Source organism: Triplophysa rosa, linkage group LG7 (assembly GCF_024868665.1).
Source record: "Triplophysa rosa linkage group LG7, Trosa_1v2, whole genome shotgun sequence".
Classification (NCBI taxonomy): domain Eukaryota; kingdom Metazoa; phylum Chordata; class Actinopteri; order Cypriniformes; family Nemacheilidae; genus Triplophysa; species Triplophysa rosa.
In genome coordinates, this window is record NC_079896.1 from 20,162,618 (window position 1) to 20,184,193 (window position 21,576).

General features: G+C 40.9%; 1 protein-coding gene across 1 annotated transcript in view; it reads left to right on the forward strand.

Moving 5' to 3' along the window:
• Positions 1–1,881: 1,881 nt before the first annotated feature.
• agap1 (ArfGAP with GTPase domain, ankyrin repeat and PH domain 1) overlaps positions 1,882–21,576 on the forward strand; it is a 126,829-nt gene continuing 107,134 nt past the window's right edge. The window contains exon 1 of the mRNA XM_057337060.1: positions 1,882–3,720. Coding sequence (XP_057193043.1) covers positions 2,481–3,720 — 1,240 coding nt within the window. The 5' untranslated portion in view covers positions 1,882–2,480. The remainder of the gene's footprint in view (positions 3,721–21,576) is intronic.

Genomic DNA, 21,576 nt, shown 5'->3' on the forward strand with positions numbered 1-21,576 from the left:
AAACCACTGTCGGTAAACACAATCCACTGTGCCATCAGCAGATGCCAACTAAAGCTCTATCATGCAAAAAGGAAACCATATGTGAACATGGTCCAGAAGCGCCGTCGTGTCCTGTGGGCCGAGGCTCATTTAAAATGGACTATTTCAAAGTGGAATAGTGTTTTATGGTCAGAAGAGTCCAAATTTAACATTCTTGTTGGAAATCACGGACGCCGTGGCCTCCGGGCTAAAGAGGAGGGAGACCTTCCAGCGTGTTATCAGCATTCAGTTCAAAAGCCAGCATCTCTGATGGTATGGGGGTGCATAAGTGCATACGGTATGGGCAGCTTGCATGTTTTGGAAGGCTCTGTGAATGCTGAAAGGTATATAAAGGTTTTAGAGCAACATATGCTTCCCTCCAAACGACGTCTATTTCAGGGAAGGCCTTGTATACTTCAGCAGGACAATGCAAAACCACATACTGCAGCTATTACAACAGCATGGCTTCGTCGTAGAAGAGTTCGGGTACTGAATTGGCCTGCCTGCAGTCCAGATCTTTCACCTATAGAGAACATTTGGCGCATCATTAAACGAAAAATACGTCAAAGACGACCACGAACTCTTCAGCAGCTGGAAACCTATATAAGGCAAGAATGGGACCAAATTCCAACACCAAAACTCCAGCAACTCATAGCCTCAATGCCCAGACGTCTTCAAACTGTTTTGAAAAGAAAAGGAGATGCTACACCATGGTAAACATGTCCCCGTCCCAACTATTTTGAGACCTGTAGCAGGAATCAAATTTTAAATGAGCTAGTTTAGTGGATAAAAGTGTAAAATTTCTCAGTTTAAACATTTGCTATGTTATCTATGTTCTATTGTGAATAAAATATTGGCTCATGTGATTTGAAATTCCTTTAGTTTTCATTTTATTCCAATTTAAAAAACGTCCCAACTTTTCCGGAATTCGGGTTGTAGAAGACGCATGGATTCGAGAAGAGATAAGAGAAGTAATCTTCGACACCCACACCTCCCTCCTCAGAGAGAGAAAGGGTGGTGGAGAGGTAGCTGGAGGGCAGTTGAAAGTGCTGCTCGACCCTGGTATTTTTGACTGCTTATTGAACTGTTAGCTTGTGTGTAGTGTCATGTAGCATGCCTTTAAATAATATTAAAAAAAACTTCTCGGCTATAGTTACAGAGAACAGTTTTTAAACACTATAAAATGAAGCTGAATCAGTTGGAGTGCAAGTAGAACAAATATGTCACGTGAATAGTTTTTTAGCGCTAAATCATTGAAATTATATTCGTGCGTTTGAGTTTCAAGCTATATGCATAATCAAATTACTATAAGAATTGCCTCATGTCTCATCTTTCTCTTGTGAGCCCGGGTGGGTTTGAAGGATTTGATAGACAGAGGTAGAAACCCCGCCCACGCGCATCCGCTGGATAATGCTGCGTCCCGGAGCAGATCCCTGCGTGTTTACGTAACACTCAATGTATACAGTATACTTATGTATTCATTGTGTATCTCGGCACTTAAAATCAAACGCTTGCGTTTATATCGCATTTACATTTATATAACCCATTTTTATGCATCTACGTTAGTTTATTACTTTTTATCATGTCATGTGTACAACCTGTAACTGACCCTGTCAGGTAGGCTATTAAGAATAAACATATATTTATTGCTAAAACTCGCGAAAATGACTTATTGTGATGTTTGATGTACCACTGCATGAATGTATCTTACATTAGGTTATCATCTTGTCCTGTGTAAATCTCTGTAAATGATGCAAGTGCGTGTAACAACACCAGCGTGGAGCTCATCCTGGAGAAATCCGCTCCTGGTTTTACTTCCACTTCGGCACTAACTGGATGATTTGTGTGTGTGTATACGCAGCACACGGGGCTGAGAGACAGAGGAGAGAGGCGGATATGGATCCGTAGCTCTCGCGTTCGTGTGTCTCTTTTCCCGGGACCCTCGTTCTGCTCGCCTTGAAGTCGTGCGCGTTTCTTTGAAAGAGACTTTTGAAAGAGACTTTAAATGCACGGCGGCGGGAAACAATAGCGAGCTCGGTCCGGTGAAAAGAGAGCAAGCTGGCGGCACGGCGGGGGATGCACGGGCACAATAGGAGAGACCAAACTCTTCTGCTTGAGGAGGACAGTGTTGCAATAACATGATTTTTCAGACAGATAAACCTCGCTGCGGGAAGCGTCAGTTTGAAGCAGGACTTTTCTTTCACGCGCATTTAGCGTGAACACAAGGACAGGATTTGCACTGGACGCCGAGGGGATTTAACGATTATTTGCTTTTTTTGTGGATGTTTTGATAACGCCGATTGTCAAACGCCACGAATAGACCGAGAAACAAACCAAACCACTTCTGTTCTGTTATTATACAGCGCTGTTTTATTAGTATTCCTGTTATTTGCACTGTGGGTTAGGCTATATCACATCAAACCAAACCCAAGACCTAAATTAATTGACTTGGTTTCCAGAGAATGTACTTGCTTGATGGTAGTTACCCGGAAAGGATGGAGCGGGGTACGCCACAAAGGAAAACCGTGTATCGGATCTCTTTGACCTTAGTGAAAAAAGAGAACCTGCAGGACAGCGGAAGCTCGGCGCACCGGCGCCCGGAGAACCCGAAAGTGAGCGCGTACCGACGGGAGGCATCGTGTGAGATTCCGCGGAGCTCTCCGCTGGAAGAGCTGAAAGAAGTGGACGACGAGACGGACGAGTTTTCCTCACACTCATACATGAGAAACTTTAGAACTTTTAGTACCGGACATCTGGAGCTGGGCAGGTTAAAAATCTCAAAGAGGGCACAGGCGTTAAATGAAAAGTGCGTTTTGCCAGAGCATGCTCAGAAAAAGGCGAGTGAAAATGGGGCACTTGTGCACAAAACGAACATTCAAGCAAAAGAAATAGCGGAAAGCAACGTTAAATGTACAGAAATCTCAGGCACATCTGCTGGTAATGGAGAAAACGCAGGTTATACAAAGAAGATTCTCAAGACCTCCAGGAGCACGGAGGAACCGGTCTGTATGTGGTCAGACGAGACTCAGGCTTCAGAGGAAGCAAAAAGTGTCAGGACAGCCAAAGAGAGCTGCATATCCTCTTTGCTGGCTAAAGGGAATGGAAAAACACCCAAGCCGGCGCCTGAAGCCCCCCCTGTGAAAAGACACCCTAGCCTGCTGCGACGAAGCTTCAGCTTTCGCCACTGGACCGGCGGAGAGTTAATACGCATACGGGCGCTCTCCAAAGAGAAGCACCACAGCAGCTCGGGCTGCATCGGTCGTGATGGAGAAGAGAACCAGGCCCAGTCCAGCACGGTTCTCCAAAACCCTGCTTTTGAGTCCGAGTCCGAGAAGCGAAACACCTTGGATGTGGGTGAGGTCCTGAGCAAAACGGACTCCATGACTGAGCTGGGCCGCAGGGACAGGGCGAAAGCCAAGAACCGCACACTGGACAACAGTGACTTGTTCAAGCTGACTGAGAAATCTTTAGTGGAGAAGGAGGGTTTTATTAGAGGGACGGGTTTTCGTTCCAGCGGACACGAGCGTAAACTCATTCGGTTCTTTAGCGGGATCTTCTCGAAGCGAGACGGGACGTCCACGCCGCTGAGCAGCCCCAGCAACCAGGCACTACGGAAGAACGGTCTGCTCGGATCTTACCGGAGATCTGATACTGGCTTTTCACAGTCCAGCACGGAGAGCGTTAACGGATGCCTGCCAGACGGTAATAGAAGCTGTTATTTCTTCTCTCTTGTATTTGTTAGGGACGTTGAGAGGCAGGGGGATGCTGTGTTTGCCGTTGTGGATCCAGGGCGGGGGCTGGAGGAATGGGTGTTTGTTTTGGACAGGAATGTGATGTTTAGATGCCACTTCGCAGGCCGCCTGTGTTTGTGTTTCATTATGCTTCCTGCATGCGTGCATCTTACGGTACGCTTTTCTGAGAGATGGAAGGATTTACACTTTTGAATCCTCATTTAGTGCTGTGTGCGCTTCTCTTAGCCTGCTTTAGTCTTTTCGCTGATAATGCACGCTGTCAGACACAGCGACGGTTTACCCCACTTGGCTTTTCTTTTGCACTGTGCAGTCACACATTCTCATTTCTTTCTCTGTTCCGGATCTATTATCTCGCTCTGTGGTGACAGCAGGTCGTCTGCGAGGGCGACACCCCCCTCCTGTCACAAATATGGTAATGTAGATGCTCTGGAGTTTAAGATAGACTTTAATGAATAATCTGCCTGGCCGTGAGCCACACACCATCTTCTGCCTGTGAGGTAAATAGAGACTACTGAAAGACAGATCTCTGGCTCATATTGTCAAACAGAAAGACAGAAGGAGTGAATGAACTTCAGCTTAAAACTGATGTGAACCTTCTAAATATCATAAATGTTTTTAATCGATGTATTTTTAATATTTTTAGTTTATGCATTTGGTACTTTTATCCAAAGTGACATACAGTGCATACAAGGTATATTTGTAATACAAAAACTGATGATGTCATTTTAAGCTAAATTGGACGTATAAAGCTGTGATGGAAGCAGCCCTACTTCTACATCATCATTTATTGACTCTAATTCTGTGGAACTCAAAAGAAGATATTTTTAGAAATGTCTCGGAGGTTTTGTGCCATATAGTGGAAGTCAGCGTGGTCCAATGTTGTTTCAATACCAACATTCTTGAAACATCTTTTGTGCTTTACGGAATAAGGAAAGTCATGCAGGTTTGGAATGACCTGGTGAGGGTGAATAACAGTGAAAGAATTTGTATTTTTGGGTGAACTATTGCTTTAAGGTGTTACCCCCAGAACTGTTTTCATGATCTTAACGCCCCTAACATGTGACATTACCTAGTAAAATGGCTCTATTCTGCGTGTGTGGGATGGGACAGCACCTAGGTCATTAGCTGTTTCCACATTCCTTAGATTCCAGAGGCATTCCTGTTCTTTGGTAGAAATACTTTCTTGCCAATTAGATAACCGTCTTGCGTTAAAACAGTGTCATGTTTCCTCTGCAAAAAGCAGTTCTACCTGGAACTGTATTGTTATTTAGCAATCAGATATCAGTCGGTAGAAGATAATACAGACGTTTTCGTCTTTGTACCACTGAGTCAGAGTTAGACTTTTCTTTTAAGTTCATTTCAATCATAGTCACACGTTATTCTGCAAAAACAGCACTGAACATAAATATTCACTGGAACAGTTTTGAGGCTAGTTTTTGAAAAATCATTCATCAGTTCAGTTTGCTTTTGTAGCAAAGCTGTGACCGGTATTAGACCACACCTGCCTCCCCAGAGATTTATTTTTAGCTAGTCGATGGTTCCGTGACTCAGCCTGACTTTGCGCACATGGCTGTGACGTTGTCTGCGCGTGTGATTATCGGTTCAGTTCAGGTCAGTTGGCATTGCAGTGTTAGCCTGCAGCAGGTGTGGGTCTTGCAGTACCGCACACCCACGTTCGTGGAAGCAGGATGTGAAATAGCAGTGCAGAGTCAGCATTGTATTCTCCTGCAGGGTGGACTCCCACATGGGTCCTGCATATGGATCTCTTTATAGAAAAGCTGCTGTCCTCAAACAGCCCTTGGTGTCTTATAGCTTGTTATGACTTCTGGGGGTTTTGGGGGGGTCCTGTGCATGACGTATTAACATGCCTCATGCATTATGATTCTGTGATGTTTCTGTCATTGTTCACTTAACCAGGTTGAGAATACAAAGCAGTTTGCCTTTCAGTTATTGTGTGTGTAACAATATTGGAAACTCATTTTTAGTGTTTTAAAAAAGAAACAGGATTTTCAGTAAGTAATTTTTTTGATTGGGAGGTATTGTCTTATTATAGTGACAGATGGTTGGAGGGATTTATATAAAATAATAAAAATAGGCCTTGGTGACATCTGCCTGTAACCAATTTGAAAAGAATCTTAAATGGTTTTGAGTCTTGTTATACAAAATGTACTTTCTGTCTAGGAATAGAAACAAAATTAGATTTATACCAGATCCCCATTTGCAATATATTCATTTCTTTACAAGCTAGAGATGAATGTGTATTTTACCGAGCACGGAGCTCAATTTCTGAATGAGGACTTTCACAGGGTAACATCTTGCCGCTACAGTAATAACAGTTCGTGTTCCGTGATCTCTATGCACAATGTTATTTCTCTTTTTCAAAACGTGTTGTTTTGGGCTCAGTATTTGTTCGTTTTCAGATGCTGCAACAACTAAATTCCAGCACATTTTTCGAAACTGCCTCAGTAGTTTTACCTTACTTTGTGTCTTAGGTTTCAGCTTAATCTAATTCTAGCGCTTATGAAAAATTGCTTGTACAGAAATTGTTTTACTCCTGTATCATTAGTGTGAGTTGATATGTCTAGAGGAAGTAATAAAGGCCAGGTTTTTTTACATCACTGGGTGTTTTTTATAGACCTCACTCTCAGCTTCCTCTGTGATCACAAAAGTGTTCTGCACAGGTGTATATTGGATATTGTTTGTCATGAGGTAGATCTAAGACCAATGACTGGAGGGCCTGAACTGTTACCTACAATCCACCCTCAACATGGGCCGTCTAATGGTGTCAGGTGTGAGTGAGTGGATGGGGTTCTGCGTGTATGACCCACATTTACAGCCATGCAGAAGTAATGCATGTTGCATGTGAAGCTGAGACGTGCTGGATGTGATAAGAGCATGACAGAGCTTCTCAGGGGACGAGTGTCTGAGGGTAGAATGGAAGTAGACTGTCTTTATATTTATACACACAGAAGTTGGAAGGTTGTCCATGACAATGAGTCAGCCACAGCTCTCGCAAAAAGGAAGCAGGTTTTTCTGTTTTTAAGAAATGTTTAAATATTGTGTGAAGAAATCTTTCTCGACACACACACACAAGCAAGACTTCTATGCAAGACATAATGCGAAAGAAATGTCTCTTGCAGCCAGAAAAGAGATTGTTGAGTTGTACTGGATCCGAGCAGCTGTCATCACTACAGTGCTCTGTAGTCGAACTAAATGTGGCTTTTGTTTCTCTTGTGAAAAGAAAAAGCAAAGAAAAATGATGATTAAAACTAGAGGGATTCATCTACAGTTATGGAAAAGTCCGAATCAGAACTCCTATTGTTTGTATGAACCACCAGGCCATAGTTTCACAGTTATTGTTATAGTGATTTTTATTTTATAGTGATTTTATTTTTTGTTTGTGTGGAAAAGAAGATTCAGGCCACAGTTAAAGGGATACTTCACCCAAAAATGAAAATTCTGTCATCGTTTTACTCACTTCGAGTTGTTCCAAATCTGTATTAATTTCTTTGTTCTGAACACAGAGAGAGATATTTGGAAGAATGCTTATAACCAGACAGATTTCGCCTCGTTGACTACCGTAGTAGGAAAAAATACAATAGTAGTCAAAAGTGCCCCAGAAGTGTTTGCTGTCCTACATTCTTCAAAATGTTCAACAGAACAAAAAAAATTAAGAAAGTAAGTAATTTTTCCTACTATGGGAGTCAATGGGGTCCAAGATCTGTTTGGTTATAAGCATTCTTCCAAATATCTTTCTCTGTGTTCATCGGAACAAAGAAATTCATACAGATTTGGAACAACTCGAAGGTGAGCAAATGATGACAGAATTTTCATTTTTGGTTGAAGAAGTATCCCTTTAACCCACTGATACCCCTCTGGACAGTGAGGTTTATAAACAGTTTATTACTTCTTTGTCAGGTTCATTGGGCTTAAACGTAACAGAGACTGATCAGAGACTGACTAAACATGTGTGCACGCGTTCGGAGTCCTTTGTGACTTGTCCTGGCTTCGTAGCGCTCCAGAAGCAGCACTGTGTAAAAATAATAAGCCTTAACCGGCCGAACAGGGTTGTGGGGGTGGAGCGGACAGAGTCTGAAACTCAGATGCGCTCATCCTGCAGTCTGTGTTTAGTAGGTCAGTCTCTGGCTGCATCCGCTATGCGGTATTTGGAACAGCAGATGTTAGACATGGTGTCCTTTAAATGTTTTTAAAGTTTTATCCTCTTTTAAAGCAGGGTTAATGAGGCCGTCTTACCTTCGCTGGAAATATTTCGGGAGGTTTTACAGGGGTCATAGGTAGAAGTGGACAGTTGGGAAAGGTTTACAAGAGAAAGGTGTGTTGCACTTCATTATGGCCGTAACGTGTGTGTTCTGTTTATGACAGGGAGGAATACTGTTATAGCTTTAGGCTGTAATACTGACCTGACCGTGCACAACACGCATACACGTTCATGGAAACCTTCACTAACTATAAAGTGTTCTCTCCAGGAAGCGTAACAATATGACATGACATTGCCAGAATTTGTAGAATTGAATATACTTCACACACAGAATATTTTCTATGATCTCACTGTCTTCTTTTAAATTTCATTGTTCACTTTATTGATTAGACAAACATATGTACATTTTGTATTGCCATACATATAAGAGCTTAGCTGCTTAGAATCTATAATAATACTAAATAGAATAGAATAAATGTACAGTACCGGTCAAAAGTTTGGAAAGACTAAATGTTTCTAGCAATGTTAAAAATCTTGTAATGTCAAGGTGTATGGTTAAATGTTTAAAATGACTTTTGGAGACAAAAATTGTTGTGCTAACATATCAATTAATTTCAGTAGAAAACAAAAATGTGGTTAAAAATGAATAACTTATACCAAATAATGAAGAAAAAGCAGCCAAATAGAGTCTTGAATAGATGGGAACTCTTTCAGTAGTCTTAAAAAAGCTTCCCAGGTTGAGACCTCAAAAAGCTGAATGATAATATGCCAAGAGAGAGATTCTGCTTAAGGGTGGGAGCTTTGATGATGCTGAAATAATAATAATTTTTAAATAACAGATTTGAAATTTTATCGCACACAACAAATCAGAGCTGATCTGAACATTCACACCATGAGTCACTTCTAGTAAGAACTTGTCATATCGACACATAGCTGAAAAATGTGTACTGCAGTCTAAACAAATATCATATCTGCCGCCTGACAGTATTTTTGTTTTCTAGGTGTGGCGTTAACTTGAAATTGTGAATTCAGTTAATACAGTTAATTTATGTAACTATATAATTTCTAACAATTAAACTGATCAAATTTGCGACACACACCTATAATCTGATAAGTGTGTGTCTGTCAATTAAATGAATTAAGTGTCATTCTGTCTAGCGTATAAATCTGCAAGGTCTTTATGGATCACAAACGCGTCCCATTCCAAGGTTCATTACCCTCGAACACCACAGCACGAAACCATTAAACACATGCTGTGTCTGAATACACACCTGCTTGCGTGCGAGACACGGAACTGTGTGATGGCAGAACGGGTGACCTGACAAGTTTTTGATGAGTACGGAGTGTTTGGAAGCAGATTACTTGCCCTCTGCTATCTGAGTGTATATATAAGCTCTCTTACACACTGATGGGATGTAGGATGGAATTAGGGTCAGTTTGTGTGTCTGAAAGAGAGAGAGGCTAAATGAGAGCCGCGTGGCATACTTCGAGAAGAGCCAGATGCTTAACAGTAGGAGGGAGTATCATTAACCAGAATTTAGCATTGGGTCATGTTGTGCGAGAGAGATACAGTAGCTGTTATTAGATGTGGTTAGACAGCTGTGTACTAGGAATAGGTCACAATGGCCGGTTAGTCAATTAGTCCAACAGCAGACTTGTCGATTAGGTACATTTTTTTCTTATTTATTTGAATTTAGTCATTATGTTTACGTCGTTAGCCCGTCAGCAGAGGTCATTTACATACATAAACGGTCTGTTTGAGTTTCAGGATCAGAGAGAGGTGGTGTAAATTGGTCAGTTTTCTTTCACGAACAGGAATCATTGACAAAAATTTAGATATTCTTTTCAATGTGAGGGCTATTAACATTAAACTAAAAGAGACGGAGCAAGAAAAGGTCTCTTACAGCGAGAGAGACATTTCAGTTGCTGTTTTGCATAGAAACTGCTGCGCTGATCACTGCTTTATTCAGCCGTGGGATTTGAATGAGTTTTGCCCATCTGTCTGCGTATGTGGGTGTCATCGGGGGTCATGGTGGACAACACGGGATCTTTTTCGTTAGATCTTTTCCATGGGTGTTTTCTTGTTCTCTGTCCTGTTATCTGGACATTGAATGGAAAATAAAGAAGAGGAAGAGGCCAAAGCGGTGAGATTTTGCCCTGGGAATGTGATACTGGGGGTGGGGGAAGCCGGGTGTATAAGCTTTGATTTGTACACACAAGTGTTTGGAAATAGATATGGAGGTGAGGAGCAGTAAAGCTGTTAACATCTGCTTTCTAGCAGCAAACTTTTTGCATTTACATATATGGAAACACATTTGGACACTTTTCTGTGCTAAACACCCTCACAACCGGTGTTGTTTAGTGCTTAGCCACTATGTTATTGGAAAACACATGCACTTTGGTGTTATATAGAGATGTAGTTCACCTAAAAATTAATATTCACTTCATAATTCAGAATCGATAAAATGGAAGTCAGTGGGGGTCAGTGATGTTTGCCTACCAGCGTTGAATAACACGAGGGTGAGAAGATTTCATTCAGAAAAGGTACACCCAAAAATAAAAATTTGTCTTTGTTCTGATAAACACAGAGAAAGATATTTGGAAGAATGCTTGTAACCAAACAGCTGCCACCATTGACTACCATAGAAGGGAAAATTACAGGGGTAGTTAAAAGTGCTACTCTTTTGCTTTCCAACATTCTTTAAAATATCTTCTTTTGTGTTCAACGGAACAAAGAAATTCATAAAGCAATTTTTCCTACCATGCTAGTCAATGGTGCCCAAGAACTGTTTGGTTACAAGCATTCTTCCAAATATCTTTCTCTGTGTTCATCAGAATAAATTTATACAGATTTGGAACAACTTGAGGGTGAAGACTGAATGAAGACAGAATTTCTATTTTTGGGTGAACTGTTCCTTTAAAGGAGCCATGAATTAAAACCACAATTTTAACCCGAGATTTTGTTATATAAGAGGGAATCGTATTCACGCGAACATCATGTAAGTGTCAGAACTGAAAACGCCCTTGTTACTGAAATTACAACTGTTATTGACACCAGGCTCAGCGAACGGCAGGTCCTGGAATGCACATATCTATGACATAGATAGGTTGAACACCGCTTCCACAGAAAAATATCAACGACTACTTCTCTAGCCCCGCCCACTGGTTCGCGAATGACTTTAGCCACACATAGTACACGGCTAAAGATTTGTTTTGTCCGTCAGTTTAAATTAAACTGCTGATATGCTGTGTTGTGTTTATGCTCGGAAGGCTCTATCACACAGCACTCTTTTGCTGTGTTGCCATGTTTGTTATTATTAAGCGCTTTTATGCTTGTCGTTTGGTCTTAGATCCAAAAGCCTCGGCACTTAGGTCTTAATAAATGGTCTGTTGCAGATTTTAAGAATTTTTGGTCTTATAAAATATATAAACAATTTGCATTTTAAGGTTTGTTTTTGTCTTGTCTTTATTTGCTTATTTTTTCTGTGAAGATCTGGCAACCCTGTCACTTTAGCGAAGGGCTCTTGAGGGTGGCTAGCCCCGTGTCATATGTGCAAAAGTGAGGACTTCTTTCATTAGTTATTTTTATTTAGAGCGACCAAGCAGCAAACATGCAACATTGTGCAGCGCCTGTCGCTTCCTTCAGATTCTGATGTTAGGAATGCGTGGTTGAAGTTTATTTTTAAGTATGTTCCTGCTCGCGTGGGTGGAACATTGAGCATTTGTTAACGTCATTTCACCATGGATTCCTTTGTGAACACGGCGCTAGATTTGCGGAGAGATTAAAATTAAAAAGTAGAGCTGTGCAGTCAATATTGGATCCGACAGGAATGGCGCAGCAATCTTATGTGAGTAAAACATATTTGTACTATGCGTCATTATTGCTTTGTTAGAGATCGCTTGATATGTCCTGATAATGTGTAACCTAACGTTACGTGTCTAACCAAATTCCAAACCAAATTCCAAAACCAAAAACCAAAAGTTTACTACGCAAACTGCTATCCAATCATAGCAGTGGGTCTTCAGTGCGCCACGCCCATTTACACATGGCATTTGACGAGACGGCCTCAAAACCCGGGTAAAAAATATCCAATTACTTATTGATTTTGATGTTTTTGAATGTAAAAACCATGCGAACGTCATAAGTAGACCTCATACAACAGTATAAAACAATAAACAAGCCCAGTTCAGGACACCTTTAAGTGACCATGTTCATGTGCACAAGCTTTTCATTCTCTGTCTCTTGTCTGATCGAATTGCTCTCCACTGCTGGGTATTAGCTTGGATGGCATCAAGATGGCATGGCTGCAGATCATTGAGGGACAGCTGTGGTCTGCGACCCCCCATGCCTTATAAATGTGTGCCAGGGCACCTGTGCCAAGGAATTAGGCCACATCTGTGTGCATTGCAGCTGCAGTGAACACGCGGGGACGGGGAAATTTATCTGTGGCTTGCGTCCATCAGTGGGATCAGCGAGGAACATCTTGTGTGATGTTAGAAATTTAGGGCTCTGTGTGGAGGAGAGTAGCCGGCTTGTCCTTGCTGCAGGTGACACCTGTTCACACCATCGATGGGAAAGATAATGGACACAGAGGTGGAAAATGTGTGAGGTGGACTGCCAAGCCAGCTTTTGTGGGAAACATCATCATCAGATTCCAGAATTGAAGGTCTGGGCTAGGGACCAAAAAGTTGCAGGTTTTCCATAAAGTGTGCTAGTTTTTACCAATTTGTATAGCATACAGTAAACAGCGTACCCTTCCGACTCGTTTTCTGGCACAGCCTTTTTGACCACACAAAAGTGAGAAGTGATTTGAACAACAAACCAAAGGAAAAGGGAGTAACTGGCCTTTGGTTTGCCGAGTGAGACAAGGGTCAGGGTTTTACCCTCTGAGCCCATCCATGCCTTATATTTACTCAGGATGTAAATACATTTCTGCCGTTGGGTATGTGTGGGTCCCACGCTGTTCTTTTTGTGGTAACGTGATTCGTCCACCTTTTGAAGAGGTCACATCCTCTTTCCTGTTGTTGCTAGGTTATTTCTGCTCGCACAGGTGAGGTTGTTTGTGTTAATTCTCCGTCATCACATCTCTCCTCTTTCCCCGCAAGCTCACTTTCCATGCGCTGAGAGCTTTTCTGCACATTCTTTTCCTGAGGGTTTCCAATGAGCCAAGCATTTCTGCCATCATCCATCTGTTAACATTCAGTTTTATCACGCTCTTGTTACCTCTCTTCCTGTCCTCCGCTGGAGTGCGCGTGCAATCCTCGGTTTTCGACGGGGCGTGGAAGAGCTTAGTGATGGCAGCTACTGTATAATACGCATCACAATCATTCACAATACAATACATTGCAATACATCACATTATATACTGCTAAAAATAGTAACCAAAGAACATGGGCCCGCATTGACTTCCATTGTATGGACACAAAACCACTAAGACATCTCTCAAAATATCTTCTTTTGTGTTCTGCAGAAGAAAGATTAATACAGGTTTTGAATGACATGTGGGCAAATAAATTACGACAGAAGTTTTATTTTTGGATGAAGTATTCTTTTAATTTAATGGTGCTTGATATCAGTAAAGCATCCGCCAGTATTTTCATAATACAGAATTTATATACATATATTTTTAAATAAAGTTATTCAGAAATATGCAAAGAATAAATATCTGAATTAAAACAGGTTCTCGTCCATTGTTTGAGAGCACTCTTCTGTAAGGTCACATAATTCCAGACAGAAGTGAAACTGCAGAAACCCTTCTTCCTGATATACAGCTTTGCTGTTTTCCATCTGTATGAAACAAGTGAACACCGTGTGCTTGACATCCTCACTATAGTTTGCTGTTGCAGAATAATTGACCTAATTGACCCTTTAAATCTCAATCTCACGTCACCATAGCAACGGGCGGGTCCGAGGTAGCCAAGGCTGGCCCATGTATCTGAGCAACCCATGAAACGGCTCAGCTGTGTTGCCTTGCTTTCGGATACAGACGGCTTCCTGCCCGGGTTGCCCTCTCGGAGCTGTCAATCAACGGCATGAGCAAAACCGTGCTTGCGACAATTAATAGCAAACAGCTGGCAAGCGTGCACACACAAACAGTTAGCGATGATTGATTGATGAGGTTGCACTTGGAAACCAGCCGCACAGATTTTGCCCAATTTTTGAACGAAAAGGGACCATGTTTAGAGATGGTAGAGGGCTGGGGAATAATAGTGGGACCTGAGAACAGAGAATCGTGGGGGATGGGGTTTAGTCTGGAGGGCGTTCCAGTGACCCGTGACCATTTCCTCTCTGGTCCGGAGCTCTGACAATTAGCTGAAGGATTGCTACAGAATCTTCCTGTCTCCCTCCCCGTGTGCTGGTTTTAACCACTGTTTGTGCTGTTATTTTTTTGCTAGCAATAGTCGTTTCATCGACCACGGGCGGCCAATTGATGAAAGCAATTCACAGCGTAAAGTCTCGCTATCAGGGCATGCCGAGAACAAGAAGTCAGGCGGAACCGTGGCGTGTGGCGCATGTGTGCTGGGTCGGGGGGGAAGCATGAATATTCATAGTGGTTTCAGTTGTCTTTTGATTTTTTTAGGATTTTGTTATTTAGCAATTGCATTTGCAGAACAGATACAGGTTTTGTAGTTAATTCACAATTGTATATTTTGTTTACTTTTATATTTAAAAAAAGTTGAATGTTTTTTGTTGTGGTTGTTGTTTTATAGACTATAGAAAGAGCACATGTAAATGCAGCACATTTACAAGTTTCATGTGCTTTGTCGGGGGTTTCCCTGAATGTTCTGATGTTTATCTTTGTGTGGACTGACCCGGAGTCCAAAATAACCAGTCAGGCAAGTTACTAGGACACCATATATAAACATATGTAGTTTCTCAGACAGCAGTGAAAACGCCCTTCCTTTTAACAGACTTATGAGATTTGACTGTGTGAATACACAGGTAACCTTCTCATTGAAATGAAAGATCGAAACCGACTAGTTTGGTCTTGGTTTGTAGTACTTCAAGGCCGCAGTGACTGTAAGAACGACATTATTTCTCCTAGATAAATACTATCTCCTAGATAAATTAAATGGAGAGCAAATGGCAACCTTTGCTTAAGTCTCTTTTGCTCAGATGTTTTTCCTGAGAAAAAGACTCAGGAACCTCACATAAAGTATGTCTCCATTAGAGTTTTAGAAAGGATCTGAGAAATGTCTCAAACTAAACTCAGATTTGGCAAGCCTAGCTTAAATATGAAAGACCATATTTCAAAATATACAAAGTTCCATATGGACTCAAATATTCCCCATCAAATGTACCCAAATCCTTTACCTATACAGTCCACATGCGCAATTCCAAAGGTATGGATGTGACATTTTCAGTCAAAACTTGAAATATAAATGTATTACCAATGTTGAATTATCTGTTTATATTTGACCAAACCCCTGTTGATAACAGTCCAGACATTAGAAAAAAATTAGTCTATGCACAAGTTTTCTGTTTTAAAAGAGAACAATTTAATGAGATATGGGTGTGACAAAAAAGGACGCATGTATTTGAAAGACGACATACTTTCTTTTGAGATTTCTGTGAATTACAATGTAGAAACCAGAAGCAATAAAACCTTATAAAAGTTATTTTATTCTAACTTTCACATGCCCATTTATGAGGAATATGGACCGTTATGGATGTGACAATTTACCAGTTTACCAGACCACAGAAAAGTGCTTTAAAAACTTTAAGAGACTTCACAGGTGTTTAAACTACCAAATATTGACATCTGACCCATCAGTACAGTGAAAACCTTGAGTAAAAACATTTTCATCTTAAGGTTGACATTTGCCTGGAATTTCCTATTTGTTTTATTGCTCCATACTTGCCATCTATTTTGTCTCATTTCAATTTTTATATCCTAAGCAATTTTAAAAGAAACATCAGAGACTTTAAGTTAATACTTAAAACATAACAAGTCAACTCAATCAAAATCTCCCAAGCTCTTAAGGAGCAACCTCTGAGCAATTATATTTGCCTCTGGGATGTGTGTTAACTCGACGGTTAGCTGCAGCGACAATACAATTCTATAGCATATTTGTTTATGCATGAAGCAGGGAGTAGCTTATTTGCATAGGGTTGAACACGTGTATTGTGTATTTATTTACTATAAGTAAAATTACATCGTATTATGTAGAAACAACAGAGAAACGGCAGCCTGCGGGGTTTGAGGCGGCAGAGGGCGATGAATGAATGAGCGGTGTCACTTTTGATGGCATTTATAAAAATGTGAAAAGCAGCGACGATTTGTCATCGCAAGTCTCGTTAAGCCGCCGTTAGACACGCACTCAACCCCCCCCCCACCCCGCTCCGCTGCACACTTCTCAAGCACGTGCTGCCCTCGGGTGATGATGGGGCCCGACCCTCACCCACACAATGCAAGTGTGTGTATGGACTCATTATGTATGCAGTCGGTGAAATTGATCATGCGTTTTGGCATACAAAGCAATTAAAGTTTGTATAATTGTTTCATTCCACTTTTACACGTTAAGCCGTTAAATTGCAATAAAATGGCCAGATTGCCTTTTTTGGTGAATGTACTGTACCACATCATTCACACATTTAGCAGCTTTGTACATTTTATTAGCGTCCACAGATTGCCTGAGTTGTCATTTCGTAAACAGTTCACCTTCAAAATGAAAATTCTGTCATTTTCTCACCCGGTTGTCATTTTAAACCTGTGTGATTTTCATTATTCTGCAAAACACAAAAGATATTTTGAAAAACCGTTGGTCCCCATTGACTTTTGTATGGACACAAGTGAAGTCAATGGGGACCAATAGATTTCTTTTTCCAACATTTTTATGTGTTCTGTAGAAGAAAGAAAGTCATACAGGTTTGAAATGACAAGAGGGCGTGTAACTATGACAGACGGTCATTTTGAAGGTTTGAGATGAGATCTCAGCAGGCGTCCACCATTGCTCAATTTACTGTAGGGGCACCAGACTGTCTCCCATTTTCCCTCTCTTTGTAATACAGTCCCTGTTTGTTTGTCACTTTAACCATGAAACGTACTCGTTCTCCCTGTTTTCCCTATATTTATCTCCACCGTAATCTCCTCACCTTTGCCTGTTTTGTCCTGATTGAGGAACAGCCCCAGGTGAGGTCTTTAAGTGAAGAATGTGAGGCTCTCCAAGTTTCAATGTTTGACGTTCGAGGATGTTTCGGGTTGCCATTGTTGCAGCTCTTGGAAAACCCCGTCACGTACCCCCGCCCCCTTACCTTTTCACCTCGCTCCTACAATAGAAGAAAAGGCTAAGGAAAACGACCTCTGTGTATTTAAACAAACGGTTCCTGGTGTCCCTGAGAGCGGGACTGTTTTTGACAGCAGCGTGTCTTTTCTCAGTCATTAATAACATGGCTGATCTGTCACGTTTGTGACCCTGCAGCCAATGCAGTTTGAGTCCCTGTTAGGCATGCGCTGGTATCAAATTTCCATGCTGCGATTAATTGATTAAGGTTTCGTTGCGGTAAGCGGTATTATCGCAGTATTCAATTCTATGAGAAATGCAGGTTGAAAATATAAACCAACTTCAGTGTTTTCCTCTTGATAACAACTTTATTTTACAAACCCGATTCCAAAAAAGTTGGGACACTGTACAAATTGTGAATAAAAAAGGAATGCAATAATTTACGAATCTCATAAACTTATATTTTATTCACAATAGAATATAGATAACATATCAAATGTTGAAAGTGAGACATTTTGAAATGTCATGCCAAATATTGGCTCATTTTGGATTTCATGAGAGCTACACATTCCAAAAAAGTTGGGACAGGTAGCAATAAGAGGCCGGAAAAGTTAAATGTACATATAAGGAACAGCTGGAGGATCAATTTGCAACTTATTAGGTCAATTGGCAACATGATTGGGTATAAAAAGAGCCTCTCAGAGTGTCAGTGTCTCTCAGAAGTCAAGATGGGCAGAGGATCACCAATTCCTCCAATGCTGCGGCGAAAAATAGTGGAGCAATATCAGAAAGGAGTTTCTCAGAGAAAAATTGCAAAGAGTTTGAAGTTATCATCATCTACAGTGCATAATATCATCCAAAGATTCAGAGAATCTGGAACAATCTCTGTGCGTAAGGGTCAAGGCCGGAAAACCATACTGGATGCCCGTGATCTTCGGGCCCTTAGACGGCACTGCATCACATACAGGAATGCTACTGTAATGGAAATCACAACATGGGCTCAGGAATACTTCCAGAAAACATTGTCGGTGAACACAATCCACCTTGCCATTCGCCGTTGCCGGCTAAAACTCTATAGGTCAAAAAAGAAGCCATATCTAAACATGATCCAGAAGCGCAGGCGTTTTCTCTGGGCCAAGGCTCATTTAAAATGGACTGTGGCAAAGTGGAAAACTGGGACGCCATGTCATCCGGACTAAAGAGGACAAGGACAACCCAAGTTGTTATCAGCGCTCAGTTCAGAAGCCTGCATCTCTGATGGTATGGGGTTGCATGAGTGCGTGTGGCATGGGCAGCTTGCACATCTGGAAAGGCACCATCAATGCTGAAAGGTATATCCAAGTTCTAGAACAACATATGCTCCCATCCAGACGTCGTCTCTTTCAGGGATGACCTTGCATTTTCCAACATGACAATGCCAGACCACATACTGCATCAATTACAACATCATGGCTGCGTAGAAGAAGGATCCGGGTACTGAAATGGCCAGCCTGCAGTCCAGATCTTTCACCCATAGAAAACATTTGGCGCATCATAAAGAGGAAGATGCGACAAAGATGACCTAAGACAGTCGAGCAACTAGAAGCCTGTATTAGACAAGAATGGGACAACATTCCTATTCCTAAACTTGAGCAACTTGTCTCCTCAGTCCCCAGACGTTTGCAGACTGTTATAAAAAGAAGAGGGGATGCCACACAGTGGTAAACATGGCCTTGTCCCAACTTTTTTGAGATGTGTTGATGCCATGAAATTTAAAATCAACTTATTTTTCCCTTAAAATGATACATTCTCTCAGTTTAAACATTTGATATGTCATCTATGTTGTATTCTGAATAAAATATTGAAATTTGAAACTTCCACATCATTGCATTCTGTTTTTATTCACAATTTGTACAGTGTCCCAACTTTTTTGGAATCGGGTTTGTAAATAATAAAGAGAACCTCAAACATTTAAATACAAATAAATATAAATAAAACAACACACAGTAATGATGTGTAAAGTGAGTTTATTCAAACAGAGTAAAGTGCAAACTGCAAAAGAACAACTTGGAAAAGTCATGGAAAGTCATGGAAATGTATTGGTAAAAATGTGTACGAACCCTGACTATTACTATTGACAAGTGTTTAAAACAAATAAATTACACCTTAAATTATGTTATTAAGTGTATTATAAAATAATCATATATTCTATAATGTTTAAAGTAATTTAAAAAATATGAAAAAATGTGAAAATATATTTAAATTAATAGTAATATATGAAGAGTTTGGTTCCAAAAAGAGAGAACTTTTTTTTTTTCATTTTTCTAAAATCTTGTTTTTTTATTGTGCATTCCAATGAATATCAATCAAACTGCAGTTGGTTTGTTTTGATTTAAGGCATAATAACTCAAAAAATACAGATAACTAACACAATAAAAACATTGATAACATAATAAAAACATGATTTTTGAAAAATGTTAAAAACTGAGTTATCTGATTTTGGAACCAAACTCTTCATTATACATACATACATACATGCATACAAGACATATATATATATATATAAGACAACAGAAACTGTACTTTCTCTATGAGGTCACCCGATATGATATAGGCTATTTGCATGCACGCAACCAAATGTTTTGTCTAATGTTCTATTCTCCCAATCACTCTCTGTTGAAATAAGGCTAATCTGTTCACATCTGGGCTTTGTCTTGACACAGCGGCTTTCATCTCGCCATTAGACGCCGCAGGCTGGCACAGAGCACCGGTGGGGAAACTGACCTGGCATCTTGGCCTCGTACCAGCCTCTTTAACAGCTTCTCATATTACTGCCATGACTGTGGTCTGTGTTAATGTTCTCATGCACGAGCGATGACAGACTACCGAGAGAGCTTGTAAGCATTTTCGAAAGCTGTTGTGGGGGTTATTTATTATCGGGATAAAAGTGCATGCAAAATCCCATAACGGGGTTGAAACATGAGGGGTTGAAACATTTTGTCGGTGGCATTCCGGTTTGAATGACACACTGGTAGTAGACTCGTGTGGGTGGCCGGATCCGCTGGGTACGAGAGAGTTGTTCTCCAGATCTGCGGTCATTTTGTTTTTGTGCTGCGTCGCCTTTTGTCTGATGGGTTGTTTTAAGCCTGCCAAGTGTCTTTGGTGTCTTTATTTTATCTGTTTTTGTTCTTTCCCCTTCAGAGTACACTTTCTGACATTGTGGTCAAGTGTGTAAGAGCGTTTTGGATGTGTATGTATTCTGCATTGTAGTGAGCTCCAACACTCAAATAATATGTTGAAAGCATTTGATTATGGCCATTTACAGCTGCTTAACCTTTCATACAGTGTCATTACGTTTGACGCTTGCTTTGTTGAGTCCTGGAAACCCTTTTGGTCTCGTGTGTTAAATAACACGCTGCTTGACAACCTAATTGCAGTGTAAATCGCAGCGTACGCCATGCGGTTCGATCCTGCCGTAGAAACGTTACATCCTTGAGGACAATCCGATTGTTTTGTCTCCGAAGTCTTTCTTGCGCACACTCCCGTTGTCACTGAGTCATATCTTTATTATTTTTAATCACTGTCTTCCTTTGAGTCAAAACAATGGAGGGTGGAGAAGTGTTTCACGACCATGTGCCTCAGTTGTTAAGCGCTCATCAGATATGCTGTAATAACTGTGGCGGCCGTCATGATATCTGGATTGCATCTGTGATCGTATTTCCTGCAGTCTGAGATAATGGTGTGTTATGTGTGGGTGGCTTTTTCTGTCAAGCAAGAAGCTTTTTTGAGCTGTTTGCTTACGGAGGGCCGTCATTCTGAATGTTTCGTTGTGACACGCCTGACAGATTGAGCTTGAGTTTTGTAGATGGTAGTTGTATTAGCAGGCAGTTAAACGGTTAACTTTATAAGTCTTGAAATGCATCTCCTTTAGTTTACTGTTTTACGACCTGTGCGGGTTGTGTTTTGGCTGTCTTGGAAGTGGTGTGAAACTAATGTGCGGGTTTGTGTGTTTGTACGCTGGTGGTGAAAAAAACAACATTTGAGCAATTTTTCATCTCTGTTTACAACCCTAAACCTGCGAAAGTTAAGTTGTTTGGTTAGATCCCTAAAAGCGGAAAGTGTAAACACTACCTTGGTGCTCTCTAGTATTTTTGGGTAGTGCACCCAAAATAAAAATTCAGTCAACGTTTATTCACTATCATGTCATGTAAAACCTGTATATGACTCTTTCTTCGGTGGAACACAGAAGACGATATTTTGAAAAATATTTGGGTGGTTTTATGTCCATGGAAGTCGATGGGGGCCAGTGTTATTTCAGGGTTCCAGACTGCGTCTAAAATGATTGCATATGCGACTAAAAATATTAATTTGCGAGTGATGTTT